The 16,485-nt window shown below is 44.3% G+C and overlaps 3 protein-coding genes across 8 annotated transcripts in view; 1 reads left to right on the top strand and 2 right to left on the bottom strand.

The window, feature by feature from the left end:
- LOC310695983 (alpha-1,2-mannosyltransferase ALG9-like) overlaps positions 1-2,559 on the bottom strand; it is a 41,556-nt gene extending 38,997 nt beyond the window's left edge. The window contains exons 1-3 of one of the 3 annotated variants that reach the window (XM_083481025.1): positions 2,479-2,559; positions 1,703-1,964; positions 837-1,030 (exon numbers count right to left, since the gene is read on the bottom strand). In XM_083481025.1, the coding sequence (XP_083337151.1) occupies positions 837-1,020 (184 nt within the window). In that variant the 5' untranslated portion in view covers positions 1,021-1,030; positions 1,703-1,964; positions 2,479-2,559. The remainder of the gene's footprint in view (positions 1-836; positions 1,031-1,702; positions 1,965-2,478) is intronic. The other 2 variants (XM_083481028.1, XM_083481026.1) reach the window with 2 other exon arrangements.
- On the top strand, positions 2,505-10,315 carry CFAP68 (cilia and flagella associated protein 68). Of its 3 annotated transcripts, none has more exons than XM_083481237.1 (4): positions 2,505-2,624; positions 6,157-6,384; positions 8,282-8,348; positions 9,559-10,315. In XM_083481237.1, the coding sequence occupies exons 2-4, from the start codon at positions 6,160-6,162 to the stop codon at positions 9,735-9,737; spliced, it is 471 nt and encodes a 156-aa protein (XP_083337363.1). In that variant the 5' UTR covers positions 2,505-2,624; positions 6,157-6,159; the 3' UTR covers positions 9,738-10,315. The 3 variants fall into 3 exon arrangements, with proteins under 3 accessions (XP_083337363.1, XP_083337364.1, XP_083337362.1); XM_083481238.1 differs by lacking the exon at positions 2,505-2,624 and adding an exon at positions 3,714-3,798; XM_083481236.1 differs by lacking the exon at positions 2,505-2,624 and adding an exon at positions 5,091-5,332.
- Positions 10,239-16,456, bottom strand: CRYAB (crystallin alpha B). 2 transcript variants are annotated; one of them, XM_083481241.1, is made up of 3 exons: positions 13,899-16,456; positions 11,208-11,333; positions 10,239-10,589 (listed from the first exon to the last, which is right to left on the bottom strand). In XM_083481241.1, the coding sequence occupies exons 1-3, from the start codon at positions 14,094-14,096 to the stop codon at positions 10,386-10,388; spliced, it is 528 nt and encodes a 175-aa protein (XP_083337367.1). In that variant the 5' UTR covers positions 14,097-16,456; the 3' UTR covers positions 10,239-10,385. The 2 variants fall into 2 exon arrangements, with proteins under 2 accessions (XP_083337367.1, XP_083337368.1); XM_083481242.1 differs by having other exon boundaries at positions 11,208-11,330.
- Between the last annotated feature and the right edge of the window lie 29 nt (positions 16,457-16,485).

Raw genomic sequence — 16,485 nt, 5'->3', positions numbered from 1 at the left:
CAAATGACTCAAGAAGCAAGTCAAGCTAGACTGAAACAAGATCCTTTCCAGCTCTCTAAATGTGCCAAGAATGTAGATGACAATGCTGTAACTGATTCCTTTTGACTGAGTGACTGTGGCCTGGCTATGGTGGAGCCATGATTTGTTTTCATTTAACTGCTCTAGGAAGTCACTGAACAAGTGGAACAACTTCCACAAGCACAATCCAATTTTTCCTCTCCCTCCTACAGTTTCTAATAATGTTTTTATTTTCAAATTTCTTCAACTTGCTCTAATCAGATATTGTGAAAATGCACCCGTGGCTTCTGCACACCATTTCCCTGGTCCCTTAATCCTGCTTGTTCCATCTCACCTACTGCAGGGCAAGTCCAACTTGCTATAAAGAGGAGGACAGATGAACCTCCAGTTACAGTGGTGCCCCGCAAGACGAATGCCTCGCAAGACGAAAAACTCGCTGGACGAAAGGGTTTTCCGTTTTTGCGTTGCTTCGCTAGATGAATTTCCCTATGGGCTTGCTTTGCAAGACAAAAACGTCTTGCGCTTTTTTTTTAAAGCCGCTTGAAGAGGCGCAGTTGCGACGGACCGTGCTTCGCAAGACGAAAAGACTCGCGGAACGAATTCTTTTCGTCTTGCGAGGCACCACTGTACTTATTTAGAAGGTTTACATGTCTAGGCAGGATCCTAGCAACCCCATTTATCCTGTGGCATCCCAGCAAACCCCATTATCAGAGTCCCAAGAAGCCAATTTGCTCTGGTGAAAATAGTTCTCCAACAACAGCCATCAGAAATTATGCAACAAACAACATTTCTTTTTCGATTGTTCTTCTTCCTTTTACCTCTGTCCCTCAGATATTGTATGTTGGACTTGGCAACAGCTTGTCTAGTTGCAGTAGCTTCACTCTCATAGCAGGTAGCAACAATGTGAGCCTCACAACTCCTTGCTTCACACAAACTGGCAGAGAAGGAAAAGTTTCCTTCTCCAACTAGGAGGAGACAGGGCTGATGATGCAGAGGCCTCATGGTGACAAAACTTTAAGTGGAGAGAAATGTAATAAAAATAATTATTTTATTTATATCCCATCCATCTGGCTGTGTTTCCCCAGCCACTCTGGGTGGCTTCCAACACATATAAAAACATAATAAAACGTCAGGCATAAAAAACAAAAAATGTAGGAATCAGGCTGGTTTCAAAAACATCTAGAGTTGTCTCCAGTCAGCAAAAGCAGCATTTGTTAATAATACCCACCAGGCCAGCCTAGCTGACACGACAGCAATGTAGAAAATCATTCGTGCAGGTCAAAAATTCAAGTTCATAAGCAAGCAAGTATTCTAATCTTACTTTAACATACACAAATACATGCTGAAAAAAGGTGTATGGTTACATGAAGCTGGAGAATAAGCCAAGATGTGAATCAAACTAGCAGCAAGCTGTTTATATTGTTTCATTAATCATGTTAATTCAATGCTGTGGTTTAGCACACCTTCATTCCTTATACTCCCAACACTGCAAATATTCTGTACAATTTTTGTTGTTTTTTTTAAATACTAATAATGAAGAGTACAGTAAAGATTGCACATTAAAAAATTAGTAAATTTAGAAAAGCAAGTCCTCCTGGCTCCCTAAAGGTTGTATATACAGGTGAGAAGACCCCCCCTCCTTGAAGCAATGGTGAGTTGGTATGAGACTGTAGTCACTCAGTACCTCACACTGAGATTAGGGGAGAGAGAGATCCAGGGTCAATACCCCAAAGCCATGAGGTGACCTTTCTTCAGCTAGTCCACTCCACTCTGCTGCCCTTCAGACGCTGCTGGGACTACGAAGCCCCTTCATTCCTGACCAGTCCTTGAAAGCATGTTGTGAGAGAACAAGCCGGAGGAGGTTGAGCTGCGAGAGAATTACGTATACACCTCCTTGGAGCTCCTTCACGGACAGGCAGGATATACTGTATGCAGTGGTTTTTTCCCTAAAAAAAATGTTTAGGATTACTCTCATTTTGACTCAAGAAAATCACCATTTTATAGTTCAAATCGGGAAAAATAAAAACAGTAAACGGACAAAAGTACAAAGATTCACAAAATGTTTAGGTGTATGCGTACCCATGCATACCCCCAGAAAAAAAAGCACTGACTGTACATAGCTGTCAATATTCCCTTTTTTTTGCAGGAAATCCCCTTATTCCAGCGCCATTTCCCGCTGCTATCCCGGATTGTTAGATATCCTATAGACTGTCCCTGGGACAGGTGAGGCTGCTGATCCCTTATTTTCGAGGCTGCTGATCGCTTATTTTCAAATCTGAAAGTTGACAGCTATGTGACTGTATGTAAACAAAGAAATAGGGGATTCCTAGGGGGCGTGGCATAGGACCCTCCATCCCGCAGAGGGCATAAAAGAGGCAAATGACTGTTGCCCCCCCGCCCCACGCCTTTTCCTTTCTTCATTGGGTCTTTTAACCCACTTAGGTCTCCCCGCAAACACACCTTTTCACTCTCCCGAAGCCGGCGTCGCGGTATGTTTACGTCACTTCCGCCAGCGTGCGCCCTTCGCTTCCGGCGCGCGCCGTTTGGGCGGTTGCCTTGGAAACGGCTTCCTGCTTTTCCTTCCCCTTACTCCGCCTTTTTATCAGGTGGGCCTAGGGAAAGGGCCGGGCTCTGCTGAGACCGAGGGGAGGATGGAGCGGGGCAGGGTGGGCGGAAGGGAAGGGGCCACCTGGCGAAGGGAGCAGAGGAGAGGAGTCTTTAGGGATGCTGCTGAAATGGAGCCACTATATTCAGATGTAGCCTACCATCTTTTCCTGTTCTTAACCTTCCTTCCTTTTTTTTCCTTTGGACAATTTATAAAATAATTTTTATTAATTTTCAGTTACATTCCAATAACAGCCACATTATAACAATACCAATTTATAATGCAGTTACTAATACAAGTTGATCAGATACCAAATTATATAATTTAGGTGGCCCCCCGCATGCTAGAATGGATGCTTTGATGATTTTCTTTATTTCTGTGTTCCAAAATCTTACTATTTTCAATTACATTCTGATCATGATAATCCCTTATACAACAACTGCAATATTAAAAATAACATTCATTGATTTATGCCATCATCATCATTTTTTGGACAATATTATTGAGGCCATCACAGCTAACAGGAGAGCACGAAAGTCTCGGAAGCAGCAAAATTAAATAACAAAATAAGGGAACTTTTTAATATATCCAAAACACATGTCCATATCACACATGTGGACATAGGTCTCCCTCTGGACGTTGTGGACTCTCCTTCCTTGGAGGTTTTAAAGTGCAAGTTGGATGGCCATCTGTCATGGATGCAATGGTTTAGATTCTTTCATTGGAGGGGGTTCAACAAATGACCCTTGGGGTTCCCTCCCAGCTCTGTGATTCTATTATATACATATGCACACATATGCACATCTGTTGGTGTATGGCAGGAAGATTGAGTCGGGTGTTGGAGGAACGATGGGTGAGGTGACGCCTCTCCTAATTAGCATGGAGAACCCAAGAAAGCAGGTATTACATGAGCTGGTCAGTCCCTTTTATTCCCAGATTGCAAACCAGAGGTATATGACTGGCTGGTGCTGGAAACAGAAAGCTTTGCTTTTTGTGTATTTATTGTAATATTCAGATGTCCTTCTGGCAAGAAGTGCAGGGTGGCACAAATGGTTCTCTATTCCACCCCCTCTAATCCCGCTTTATCATCACAGCAACTATGTTAGGAAGATTAGTCTGAGAGTGACTGGCCAAAGTTCTTCCACTAGACAGATTCTTCCATCTGATCCAGCAAGGTGATTTTTTGGTTGGGCTCAATGATGCATTGCTCATAGGGATGTGCAGTACTGTTCAATGCACATTTATTAGAAGTGTGTCCTAATAGCCTCCATGGTGCTTACAAGTGTGCATAGGCTTGTAGAAAAAAAGTTAAATGATCCCTGGACGGTTAAGTCTAGTCAAAGGCGACTATGGGGTTGTGGCGTTCATCTTCCTTCAGGCCAAGGGAGCCGGCGTTTGCGTGCAGACAGCTTTCTGGGTCATGTGGCCAGCATAACTAAACTGCTTCTGGCACAACGCAACACCATGACGGAAACCAAAGTGCATGGAAACGCCGTTTACTTTCCCACCACAGCGGTACCTATTTATCTACTTGCACTGGCGTGCTTTTGAACTGCTAGGTTGGCAGGAGCTGGGACAGAGCAACGGGAGCCCACTCCATTGTGGGGATTTGAACCGTTGACCTTCTGATCGGCAAGCCCAAGAGGCTCAGTGGTTTAGACCACAGCGCTACCCGCTGTAGGCTGTTTTCAAATCAGGTAACTTGCTCATCCCTAAAAGCTTCTTCAAAAGAGCAATAAGGGAGTGAAACCTGCCTTTTAAGCATGCACAGATTGCCTTCCATTTTGTTTCTGAGCCATCAGAACCAGCGTTATCAGAAGGGAGGGGAGAGCTTTCAGGTACACACCCTGAGTGTATGGCAGGATTGTGTTCCAGTATGTCATATGCACACCTTTATGCTAATAATGTTTCTGGGAAATTAAATATATCAGGCAATATTGTGCTTATTTAATTTTAAGATATTAAGATACAAGGCTTGTAGCATTGGGGTGGTATTCAACTAAGTTTTATCCAGAGCAGTTCCATTGAAATTAGGGGATGTAACTTAGACATGTACGTTAATTTCAGTGGGGCCACTGAAATTAAAATATCAGTGGGGCTACCTAAATTAAAAAGATGGTTCTAGGGAACTCGAGCAGTGAGTTGTACAAATCATTTTTTAAATAATTCTAGGTTTCAGATCTCATCAATATGCAATTGAAGTGGCTGCTTCAAACATTTGGTAGTATTTCTGCCTGCATATTATTATGCACTGCAACCTTTTGCGTGTGTTTACGCAGATCTAAATGCTGCTTATTTCAATGGGCCTTACTCACTAGTGAGGCTGTATCTTAGTGCTTGACCTCCTTGATGACAAGGTCCGGTCATACAGATTTTTGGATAAAAGTCTCTCACCCCATGGATGCTCAGAAACCAGTGACATCAGGACTAGCTGATGATCAGGAAGTTGCATCACAAACAAAAGTTTTTCTGGTTGCCTGCTCCAGTTCCTCCTGCCACCTTCCTTTGTAAGGGCTGCCAAAAAAAACTTCAGCACTTTTTAAGATCAGCTACAGCCTTGAACTTCACTCTACTGAGGCTGCCCATTTTGGCTAAGATCCTGAGGCAAAATTACAATTAAAACCAAGACAAATAAGCAAGAAAATGTGGAGAAATATGGATGAGCTCAGTTCTTCAGTTTTATCAGCTACAACCTCTTCTGATTCAGAGGTATTCCCCTACTGAACTCCAGTTCCAAATTTCAGCACAATCCATCCTTCTAACCTATCCACATGATGAAACCATCCCCATATGTTTTGGTTAAAATAAGATCTTTCAGCAGTTAATATCACTGTCCAGTGTCAGGGAATCAGACTGATTTTGGTGTGGGAAAAGAACTGGAGAAGCATAGGGCTGAAAAACAAATTTTAAAAGAATGTAAAGTTATGTTCTAAAATGTAGAAATAGTTAAATCCCAAGTGTAATGAGGAAGTAAGTCCCACTAAAAGTGGGTTTTCAGGAGTACACAAGTTTATACTTCGATTGCAAGAGGTGTAGTAGAGGAGCATGTACCATATTAGTTGCATAAAATAAATATTAAAAAATAGTATTAAAGGAGAAACATAATTTTAGGAACAGTGATTAATATTGTCGAGTTTTTCTGAGACATACCTACACAACAGACAAGGAGTATGTGCCTGTGCAGGTTTATTCAAAAGTAAGTTGTACTGATTTCAACTGAACTTTGTCTAGTAAGTCAGTGTGTATGGGTTTGCAATGTTAAAAGGTCATCTTGAACATGTTTGCTCTGATGTAAACCACTATATTGGGGCATACAGTTTGTGTGATTAGGATTATAGCCTTAACCTTCTTTAATAGTTACTTCCTTAGGGGGTATTAGGAGTTTTCTGAAAAGGCAGCTCAGGACATCTTCAAATACGGTTCCCAGAATTTGCTGAGAGAAGACATGGCACTTGATAGGTTTGTAGTGTAGTTGTGCCTTCCCTAATACAAGTTGTTTCCTGTCCTCATTTGACGTTTCTGTCTCTTCCTAGGCCATGTCCCTGTCTTGCTTCTTTAACCCCCATCATGGCTGTTTATTACGTGCCAATGGTCATGGAGAAGTGTGGACAGATTGGAACAGCTCTGCCAAATTCTTCCAGTATGGCTGGAGGTGCACCACCAACGAAGACTCCTACACCAACAAAACCCTCTTGGGGAACTGGAACGAAGAGCGCTATGACATTCGGAAAATACTGCAGCCCAAGCCTCTCCCTTCTCAGGTCAGAGTACCATATTCACATTGCCCTGTTTGTTAGCTTGTTAACGTAAAGTGAAATATTCAGCCCTCTGGCACAGGGGCGACTAACCTGCGGCCCTCTGGATGTTCTTGGACTTCCATTCCCATCAGCACCAGCATCCAGTTAAGGATTAGGAGAGATGTAATTCAGCAGCATCTGGTGGCCAAAGGTCCTCCACCCATGCTCTAGTACAGGGGTCAGCAAGGTTTATCTTGCCTGGGCCGGATTGCACGCCCGCGTGAGCACACGCCCCCATGATTTTTGGCGTCTGCGTCTGCACAGACGTGATTTTCGGCACCACGGAAGCGATTCGCTGTGCTGTTCCAGTTTAGCGCAGCGCGTGAGCAGGCAGCTCAGTTCGGGAGTGGCTCATGGGCCAGTCAAATGACCTCCATGGGCCATTTCCTGCCCATGGGCCTTAGGTTGCTGACCCCTGCTCTAGTACTCTGTGTTTATCTTATAACCTGTTGAATGATTCCAGCCCAGCTTTAGAAGAGCAAGTGTGAAGATAAGAAACTTGAACTGCTTTACTTCCCTGTTTGGCCACGGTGGTTACTGGTCTCTGGAGTCCATCATTCTCTTTCAGGCTAATCTATGTCACAGTGTTGTGATGAGGATTTAAAAAGCGGGGGCACCATGTAGGCCCCTTGGGGGAAAGGTGGGATATAAATGTTCTGTTGTATTTTATATTTGAAGGGGAGCTTGGCTGACCTAAATCAGGCATCACCTAGGAGCTCATGTCTGTTGCTCCAAGCTCCAAGGAAGAAGCACAAATGTAATAGTAGGCAGCATTCCTGTTTATGATGTTGTCCTTCCTTGCTTTCCGTCTGTTCAGTTCCAGTTTATTTTCTTTGGCTGCAATCCTATGTACACTTCCCTGGGAAAGAGTCCCACTGAACACATTTTATGAGTAAACTTGCATAGGATTGCAGTATTAGCCATTTCATCCCACCAAACCCTCCACCACCACACAATACCTAATTATACCCAGCCCTTCTGCCTCACTAAGCCAAGCCAAGCTGGTGTTGCTTTGGTGATAAGGCTCGTCCTCTTAAAAGTTCTACATGATTTTTTGTCTAGAAAAAAAAAAGGCAAGTAAAGGGGGGCATGATAGAGGTGTACAAAATTATGCATGATACAAGTATATGAAGTTGCATGTGGTGTGAATTAAAGGGTAAAGAGAGGCATTTATTTCCCATAACACTGGAACCCAGTGTGGTCATCCAATTAATCTGAATGTTTCAAGACTTGAGGCAGACAGAAGGAAATTCTTCTTCACAGTTAAACTATGGAATTCACTCCCACAAGATGTTGGGATGGCCACCAACTTAGGCCTTATCTACACTTAGCTTTTGCCCTGTCTCTCCAGGCACGGATCCATGGCCAAGAGATTTTATTTTTTTTAACTTGCGATAACCCACTCTTAAAAGCTGAAGCACAATAATTGGCAATTCGGGTTTCCTGCAGATTGCTGCAAAGCAAAAAATAATAATAATAGGTGCTTGAACACGGAGGTTAAAGTGTGGACCATGCCTGAAAAGTGTGGAAGAAAGGTAACTGTGGATAAGCCCTTAGAGAAATTTAAAAGAGGATTAGAGAAATTCATGGAGGTTAAGGCTGCTAGTCATACTAGATATATTCTACCTCCAGGATCAGAGGCAATATGCCTCTGCCTGAGTACCAGAACGTGAGCAAGAGAGTGCTGTTACCTTCATGCCCTGTTTGTAGACTTCCCAGAAATACCTGGTTAGCTACTATGGGAATTGAGATTCTGGACTTGATGGGCATTTGGTCTGATTCAGCAGCCAGTCTCTTCTTAATGTTCTTATGGTTTCTCAGTTACCGTAAACATGCACTCAATCTGTGTTTTCCTTTTCAGTTTGCTCACTATTTTGAGTCCACCTACACATCGGACTACTCCAAGGAAAAGCCCCACAGTACAAGAAGTAGGTACATAAAACTGAAATGCAGGCACTTAATTTAAAAGCTGCAAGAGAACTTTGGGAAGATCTAGGTCTTCCCCCAGTTCTGAATCCTCTATTCTCAAATATTCCTAACAGAGCTGTCCAAATAAGAGGAATACAGAAGTGATAATGTATAATGTGTCTTGAGGGGCCAAAGTGCAGCTCAGAACAACAATAAGTAAATGACCGCCATGAGTCAAGTGTCAGTGGACTCTGGTGGTGACAGCAAGGGACCTGTAGAAACACAATGAAATCCATTGCAGTACGTCCTGAAGTACTAGCAGTCTGGATGCACAATTGAATGGCGCCACCCCCATCTCCCCTGAAGTTGTCAGCTATCCGTGGGAACTGTTTCTACTTAGAAAGTGGCAGGCATCATCATCATCCTTATTCATATGATTTCTTACCCATTCTTCCACCATAATGTCCCCAGGGCAAGCAACAGCAACATAAAAAGGTAGAGTTAGTCCATGATTTAGAAAGCAACAAAGACCACCCTGATAGTAAAAAGGTAAAGGGACCCCTGACTATTAGGTCCAGTCGTGACCGACTCTGGGGTTGCGGTGCTCATCTCGCTTTATTGGCCAAGGGAGCCGGCGTACAGCTTCCGGGTCATGTGACCAGCATGACTAAGCTGCTTCTGGCAAACCAGAGCAGCGCACGGAAACGCCTTTTACCTTCCCGCCGGAGCGGTACCTATTTATCTACTAGCACTTTTGACGTGCTTTTGAACTGCTAGGTTGGCAGGAGCAGGGACGGAGCAACGGGAGCTCACCCCGTCGCAGGGATTCGAATCACTGACCTTCTGATCGGCAAGTCCTAGGCTCTGTGGTTTAACCCACAGCGCCACCTGTGTCCCAACCCTGATAGTGCAAGAATGTAAATTTGGAAAATATATATGATTGCATATGCTGAAATTTGCTGGTATGCAAATTGGAAATGGCACCCATAGAAATGGGTGGATTCAGGTGCAGAATCTTCTGTACTGCACTTGTGATAAAGCAGTGTGTCCCGCATGACTTTCCTAATGTGCCTTCTCAGGTATTCAGCTCCCTTTTAGATTGGCAGAAGCTAAGACTGCCTTTGGCTGCTGTCGAGTTTGTTCAGTGCAATGTGTTCATTCCGCTTCACTGGCTTGCAACTGCCCAGCCTTCTTTTGAGCTCCTCAGCCTTGTCCTCTCTCTGCTCTTAGGAGTTATGCGAGATGTTCACTGGTTCCCTGGACACCAGCCAGAGCTGGAGCCTCCTCCCATCAAGCCAACTGCCCGGTCATGCTACATGATAGATTATGAGCCTCCACAGAAGAAGGGAGCCTGCTGCTTGGTTGACACGAAGCCCAAAGAGCAGCAAGGGACTCCGCTGAAGCAGTAGGACTAGAGTAGGTCTCTCTTCCGCTTCAGGACAGCCGGGGTTGCTTGAAAGGCCCTGCCTGTGTGACCTACTTGCCCCCTCTTTTCCCCACCCACCCACTTAAAAGCTAGGCTGCCATGCAGCAACTCACAAACCATGTCTGTGAATAAAAGAGTCTGCGTCACAGTGAGAAGGAGATTCTTCTTACTTCTCATGGCTTGGGGGGTGTGTGTGTATATAAAGTTTTTACTGTACTTTCCCTCTGACGTTTTGTGAAGCACCACCTAATTTTTGTTTGTTAGCTGTTACATTTGTTTTTCTGTGTAGCCAAAGCTAGAAGAGCCAGTAAAATTATTTTTCCCCAACGCTGTTTGTGGTTGCTCTGCCAGAGCAGAAGGGAACTCTGCACGTGCTCAGAGCTATTCTCCCTCTCTCTTTTTTTATCACAAGTTTGCATGCTGTAGGGCTGAGCCCTGTCTCAATTTGACCCTGCCCCGAAGATTGAGGAAAGAAGCCGCCAGATGCTTACTCATCGGTTTATTTGTTAGTAAACAAGCTCATTTGCTTAGCACAAATAAATAAGAACAGCCAGCCAATGACACCGCCTGCTGTTTGCATCCAATGGAAAGGCTTTCTTGGGTATAAAAGAGTAGGTCTCAAAGGGCATGTCTACTTCCTTTGCGCTGCTGGTACGGCAGATTTCTCCTCCCTGGCAATGGGGATGGTGCGCTCTGGGACTTCCATGGCTTTTCTTGGTCCATTCACTGTCAGGACACCATCCGAAGAGAGGGAGGAGGTGATGGAGAGGGGATCCACATCAGCTGGGATCCTGTACTTCCTGTTGAACTCCCTGGCAATGAAGCCGTGTTCATCCTTTTCAAAAGAGAAGGGGGCGAGGGGGAGAAGAACATAAGCATATATGTCTGGTTGCAAATGGTTAATAATAATAATAATAATAATAATAATAATAATAATAATAATAATAATTTATTATTTATACCCCGCACATCTGGCTGAGTTTCCCCAGCCACTCTGGGCGGCTCCCAATCAGTGTTAAAAACAGTACAGTTTACTATAAGGGGAGCTCATAGTTCATTGTTAAGACACACTCTTCCCATTCAGAAAGTTCAGTCCCCTGGGGTACCCCAGTTTAGGGGTATCAGGGCTCATAAAGACCACTGCCAGAGACCTGGGAAAGCTGCTACCAATCAGAGTGGCCAGTACTAAGTGAGCTGGGCCAATGGTCCTTTGCTGTGGTCCAGCTTTGGCTTTCTCAGATTTAAAACCAAATGAATAAATGAATGAGGGACCATTTCTATTTCCTTTGCCCAAGGCTGTCTCTCTGAGACTCTTCTATGTGGCAGGTAACATGGCACTGTTAACGTCTCCTTCCTTGATGGGCAACCTTGTCTAGAATGGGTCAATTTCTCCTTCCTTCCACCCTGCCTCCCATCGCCCTGCCAGCTGCGCTCATGCCAAGACCAGACCAACCTGGCGCTCCTCATGTTTTCCGTGAACTTCAATCACGTCTCCCAAAACCTTGACTTTTAGCTCCTCAGGTGAGAAATGCTTCACATCGAGGTTTACAGAGAACTTGTCCTTATCCAGTCGCATCTGCTAACAAAAGAGTCTAGTTAGGGCAGTTATAATATTTAATGTTTACTAATTGTTAGGTGCTGTATGTGGAGCAGATAATTAGACATGATCAGTGTGGTAGATCATTTGCTATTCCACATCCCCAAAGTGCAAGACTGTCCTGTATGCCACTTTCATGGTAGCATGTGGGTTAAGGTCAGACAACATTTCTTCATGTTGAGGGCTGCAGTCCTCCAAAGGAAATCTCTTGGAACCAGTACTGGCAGTGAGACACGTTCCCATTCTTCCCTCTTTCTGTCTCTACCCTTCAAACACACCCACCACATAGAAACAGGAAGAGAGTTGGCTGTTGAGTGAAATCTTTTCTATAAGCCTTCCTCACATGGCAATTGTGCTTAGGAAAAAAAGTTCCCATTGATGTGAATGAGGTTTTTTTGTTCAAAGTCTAATTTCAGGGGGGTAGGTGGGGCTGCTGCCCATCTCCACAGCTGACTGGGAGTGGGGCGGTGAGATAGAGGTCATGCATGTTGATAATAATAATAATAATAATAATAATAATAATAATAATAATAATAATTTATTTATACCCTGCCCATCTGACTGGGCTTCCCCAGCCACTCTGGGTGGCTCCCAATAGAATATTAAAAACACGATAAATACATACATAAAAATGAGGGTTTGTTCCCCCTTATAACACTGATTGGCAGTAGACTCAGGACAGACAAAAGAAAGGATTTTCCCACACATTGCATAATTAACTTATGAAATTCACCCCCATGGGATGGAGTGATGGCCAGAATATTTGCTTGCTTTACAAGGGATTAGACAAGACTATGGGGGAGGAGAGTTCATGTCAACTAGTGTTCAAATCCTCACTGGGCCGATCACTGCGTCTCAGCCTAACCTACTGCGCAGGGTTGTTTTGAGGACCGGAGGGAGGCAGCTTGAGCTTTTCAGATCAAAGGTGGGATATAAATATAATAAAAATACTAGTCATGGGGGCTATATAGAACCTCTTCAGTGTATCACCGAATGCCAGTTGCTTAGGTAGCATCAATGAGGGATTCTTATCGCCTTCAGGCCCTGCTTGTGGGCCTTGCAGAGGCATCTGATTGGCCGCTGTGAGAAACAGGTTGCCGGGCATAGATGGTCCTATCCAACCAGGCTCTTGTGTTCTTAATACAGAGAAAATTATGGCTTTGATGTGATGGATTCTCAAAGCCATAATGCTAGAAATGAGCTGTGCTGGCATGGAAACTCTACAATACAAAACAGGCAGAAGGGATCCACCAGTGTAGCTACCAGAACTGTTCCCCACGGTGTCTCCTTTTCCCCTTGCAACTCCCTACCACTGGAAAGTCCCCCCCACCTGGCAGCCAATTCTCTTCCTCTGTTTTTAGATCCAGGTTCTTTGAAAACAGATCTGTTCGACTTACCACAATTTACCCTTCTCAGCTTTTATTCTCCCTCACCTACTTCCCCATTGTGTCTTGTCCTTTAGGTTGTAAGAGACTGCGTTGTTGGTTTTTAATTTTTGTACAGCATCTAGCAATTTTAGGGTGTAATAGTAATGTGAAAATGCATATTGCATGGTACAGTTGCGTCCTAATGAAAAAATAATAATGAAAGAAATTCCATGCGTGGAATGATTAACAACCGCAGTAAGACAATAACAATGCTAACTGTCAGCCATAAAATACAGGATGGCTAATCCAACAGGGCCTAAACCTCAAAGTCACACAGAGTTGGGAAGGACCTTGGAGGTCATCTGGTTCAACCCAGTGCTCAGTGCAGGATTAAGCTGTAGCTACAGGATCTCTTGACAGGTGGACGTCCAGCTTCTGCTTAAGTGGAGGATGCCCACCACCTCCCGAGGCTGTTTGTTCCACTTTTGATCACTTCTTGCCCCTTAGGAAGCTTCTTTTAACATTCCCCATTACAATTCCTAGTCCTTCACAGACGTCTTGCCCTTGTTGACTACCATGTTCACAGTGTGAGTGCATTCTCCGCAGCAGCCTCCCAGGCTACAGAACTTTGCTCCCTTTTTTGACTCTCTATTGCACAAATCCATCAGGAACTTCTCCTGTGTGTGTCCCATGGAAATGGATACTCTCACACAGCTTTGATTATGGCCTACACAGAAGAACTCCCTTTTGTCTTTCCGCCTCCCCCCTGCAAGCAATTCTCAACCGTGAGGTTTCTGTTTCCAGAGTTTATCATTCAAATGAAGTCTACTTTTAGATCTAAATCTGGCTGTTTTCTGTGGGCTTTCCTGTGTGAATAATCTTCACAGATGACTCATTCCAGTTTCAAAGGTATTCTTAGCGTCACTGGAGAAAACAACAGGTTTTTGTGGCGGGGTACGTTAAGGGTCAGATATCGATTTTCTTCGCCTTCAATCTTGGCAAGTCTTTATGTTCCCTTTGTCAAGGATTTTTACATCACCCTTTTAAGCTCATAGTAAATATGCAGTTAAATAAATTAACTGATGAAGGGCACAAACTGCAAAGGGGACAGGTGTCCCTCCACCTGGTTCAAGGACTGCATGGGAGCTGAGGGAAGTTTAGCAAGAGAAAATATTTTTACCTCTGAGAGTCGGCTCTCAAGCCAGCTGGGGTTCCTTAGGATGGAGGGTCTCAAAAAGAAAGAGCTGAAAGCTGAGGAGCTGGGGAGCAGTTCAGATTCCACAAGGTGCTCCCCAAAAGTCTGGTTGAAGATGCGGCTGGGCAACAAGCTGGATAGCAGGGGTCTGCGGAAGAAGGGGTGGTGAACGGTGATATCCATCTGAGTTGGTCCCGGAGGAGACAGTGGGCAGCAGTGCACTCCAGCAAGCCAAGAGCCAGGGCTTTATATGCTCCCTGGTGCCAGGCTGTGCCCAGGCTGAATTCTCTGGAACGGTGATGTCAGGCATTTCATTATCCCTGTTCTCCCATCTGCACCATTCAGCGCTGGCTGGCAGATTAGCTGGAGATTTGTACATCCCACTCAGCACCCACATTGCCAAGGAAAAAGAACACAGCTAAATTCTAGCAGGTCAGCATGAAATCTCCTCGCGCCCCCTCCCTTCTTATTATATATTTTTTATATTTTAAAAAAAGCCCGCTCAGGCCGATCTGGTATTCTCTTCTACTTCGGATGCCAGCGCCACTCACACAGTTACTATCTTTGTCTGACACAGAGAGAAACAAGGCACTGTTGTATCTCTGTTGCTTGGAATCTTCCGATTTCCATTGCAGCCGGGCTGTGTCCTTCCTCTCCACTCTGGCTGTGTTGAAACAGAAAGGTTACTCAATGAGACGTCTTGGTCCCTGTGATGTAAAACTGATGCTCAAAGAGTTGCCCAAGAAAGTCAATTTGTGGCAGAATCTGCACAGGCAAAAAGGAAGTCCCATTCCACTCAGTGCGACCAGCGCTTAGAAAACTCACTGCCACAAGATGTGGTGGTGTCAGCAACTCCTTTGGGTGGCTTCTGTTGTTTTTAAGGGTGAGATAGATCCGTGGAAGAGATGCCCACTGCTAATAGCCAGGATATCTGAACACAGAGCATCTATGTGCCTCTGGTTACAAGATGGTGGAGGCAAACAGGACATACCTACTGCCTTAATGCCCTGCTTGTCATCTTCCAGAGATCTTCAGGTGGCTGCTGTTAGAAACATCATACAAGTGCAGAGGGACCTGGCAAGGATTTTTCCTCTTTCATAGAACCATAGTGCTGGAAGGTGCCTTAGAGGTAATCTAGAATGTAAGAATAGCCTGCTGGATCAGGCCAAAGGTTCGCCTAGTCCAGCATCCTGTTCTCACAGTGGCCAACCAATCTAGCTTAACCCAGTGCTCAGTGCAGCATCAGCAACGGCAAGATCCATGACAGATGAATTAAATACTTTCACTGAGAGAGATCCCAGGGTTGAACCATTGGGGAGTTTCTTTAATACTTAGCCGAAATCTGCTCTCTATTTACTTTCCAGTGATCTGTTCTAGTCCTGTCCTTTGGAGTGACACAGAAAAAGTCTTTCTTTCTTTCTTTCTTTCTTTCTTTCTTTCTTTCTTTCTTTCTTTCTTTCTTATCATTTGACCTTATTGATCTGGAAGCCTTTGCTTGCTTGAATTCCATTTCTGTTCACGTGCTCAAGAGGTTATATTGAAAGAAGGTACCTTGTTATCCGTTTGGCCTCCTTGCCATGTTTGGATCTGAACTTTTGAATGTTTGTTTACTTCCTCATATCTTTCCCTTCAAGCCAAACACTTCCCATCCCCTTTCGCTCCGATTCAGCTGCTAAGAATAAGAGCTGACTAATGTAGCCTAATTTAAAACTGGGAGTGTTAAGTCTGATTGCTCAGGCTCCTGAAAGGAGATGCAGGGCTGCAGCCAGCCATTACACCACCTCCAGCTGAGCATGACATGAATGCTGCCTGACCTGTTTCCACTCTCTCTGTTCCTCTTTCTTCGCCCCCATCCCTCCAAGGGTGTAACCCGTGCTGTGCGTTGGTGGTACCCGTAGCTGGGAGTTGCCTTTTGTCAGATCTGTAGGTTGTGATTGCACCTGAGCTGGGGCCTCTGGGGAACTTGCAGGCGACAAGAAGCACCCCTCCAATAGAGCTGGCCAAGCTGAGCTATGATTGCTAAATTTACGGAAAGACTGGACATGTGTTGCCATATGCTGGCAATCATTCCCATGCCCTCCTTGAGAGCTTCTCAGAGGCATCTGGCTGGCAGCTATTGAGAATTGTCTTTGCCATGACGACGGCTTATGTTTTGTTAGCCCAAAAATGGAAAACGAACAAGGTCCCAGCCAAAGAAGAATGGCAACCTAAACTGATGGAATATGCGCAGCTTGTGGATCTAACTTATAGAATAAGAGAAGAACATTTGTTTAAGGCAGATTGGAAAATGTTTATTGAATATATGGGGGGAAATTGTGTACACTTGAAAACATTGGCAGCATTAAGATAAATTCAAGAGTGTAAATAAGTTTTGATGGAAATAATAATGGAATACTGAATGGTTTAGTTTATATAAAATATGCAGGGATTTATGCTCTGTAAAATGAACCGTGGAAAGAGAAGAAGGGAAGTCATTGATATTTTAAAGTTGTTTAAATGAATATTCTAAATTGTGAAAATTTAATAAAAATTATATATATACACACTAGGGATGGATGATTCAGTCAATTTC

This window comes from Podarcis liolepis (assembly GCF_965112155.1).
Source record: "Podarcis liolepis genome assembly, chromosome: 16".
Taxonomy (NCBI): domain Eukaryota; kingdom Metazoa; phylum Chordata; class Lepidosauria; order Squamata; family Lacertidae; genus Podarcis; species Podarcis liolepis.
The sequence above is the reverse complement of the archived record's forward strand: the minus strand, read 5'-3'. Positions and strand labels throughout refer to the sequence as shown.

What these genes read in the sequence shown, in the direction of transcription:
- CFAP68 (XM_083481236.1), top strand. Translation starts at nt 5,267, where the DNA reads ATGTGGAGAAATATGGATGAGCTCAGTTCTTCAGTTTTATCAGCTACA. An exon ending in CCAAGCCTCTCCCTTCTCAG is followed by an intron (nt 6,385 to 8,281) that starts GTCAGAGTACCA and finishes TTTCCTTTTCAG; the next exon opens with TTTGCTCACTATTTTGAGTC. An exon ending in AAAGCCCCACAGTACAAGAA is followed by an intron (nt 8,349 to 9,558) that starts GTAGGTACATAA and finishes CTCTGCTCTTAG; the next exon opens with GAGTTATGCGAGATGTTCAC.
- CRYAB (XM_083481241.1), bottom strand. Translation starts at nt 14,096, where the DNA reads ATGGATATCACCGTTCACCACCCCTTCTTCCGCAGACCCCTGCTATCC. An exon ending in TTGAGAGCCGACTCTCAGAG is followed by an intron (nt 11,334 to 13,898) that starts GTAAAAATATTT and finishes CTCTTTTGTTAG; the next exon opens with CAGATGCGACTGGATAAGGA. An exon ending in GAAAACATGAGGAGCGCCAG is followed by an intron (nt 10,590 to 11,207) that starts GTTGGTCTGGTC and finishes TCTTTTGAAAAG; the next exon opens with GATGAACACGGCTTCATTGC.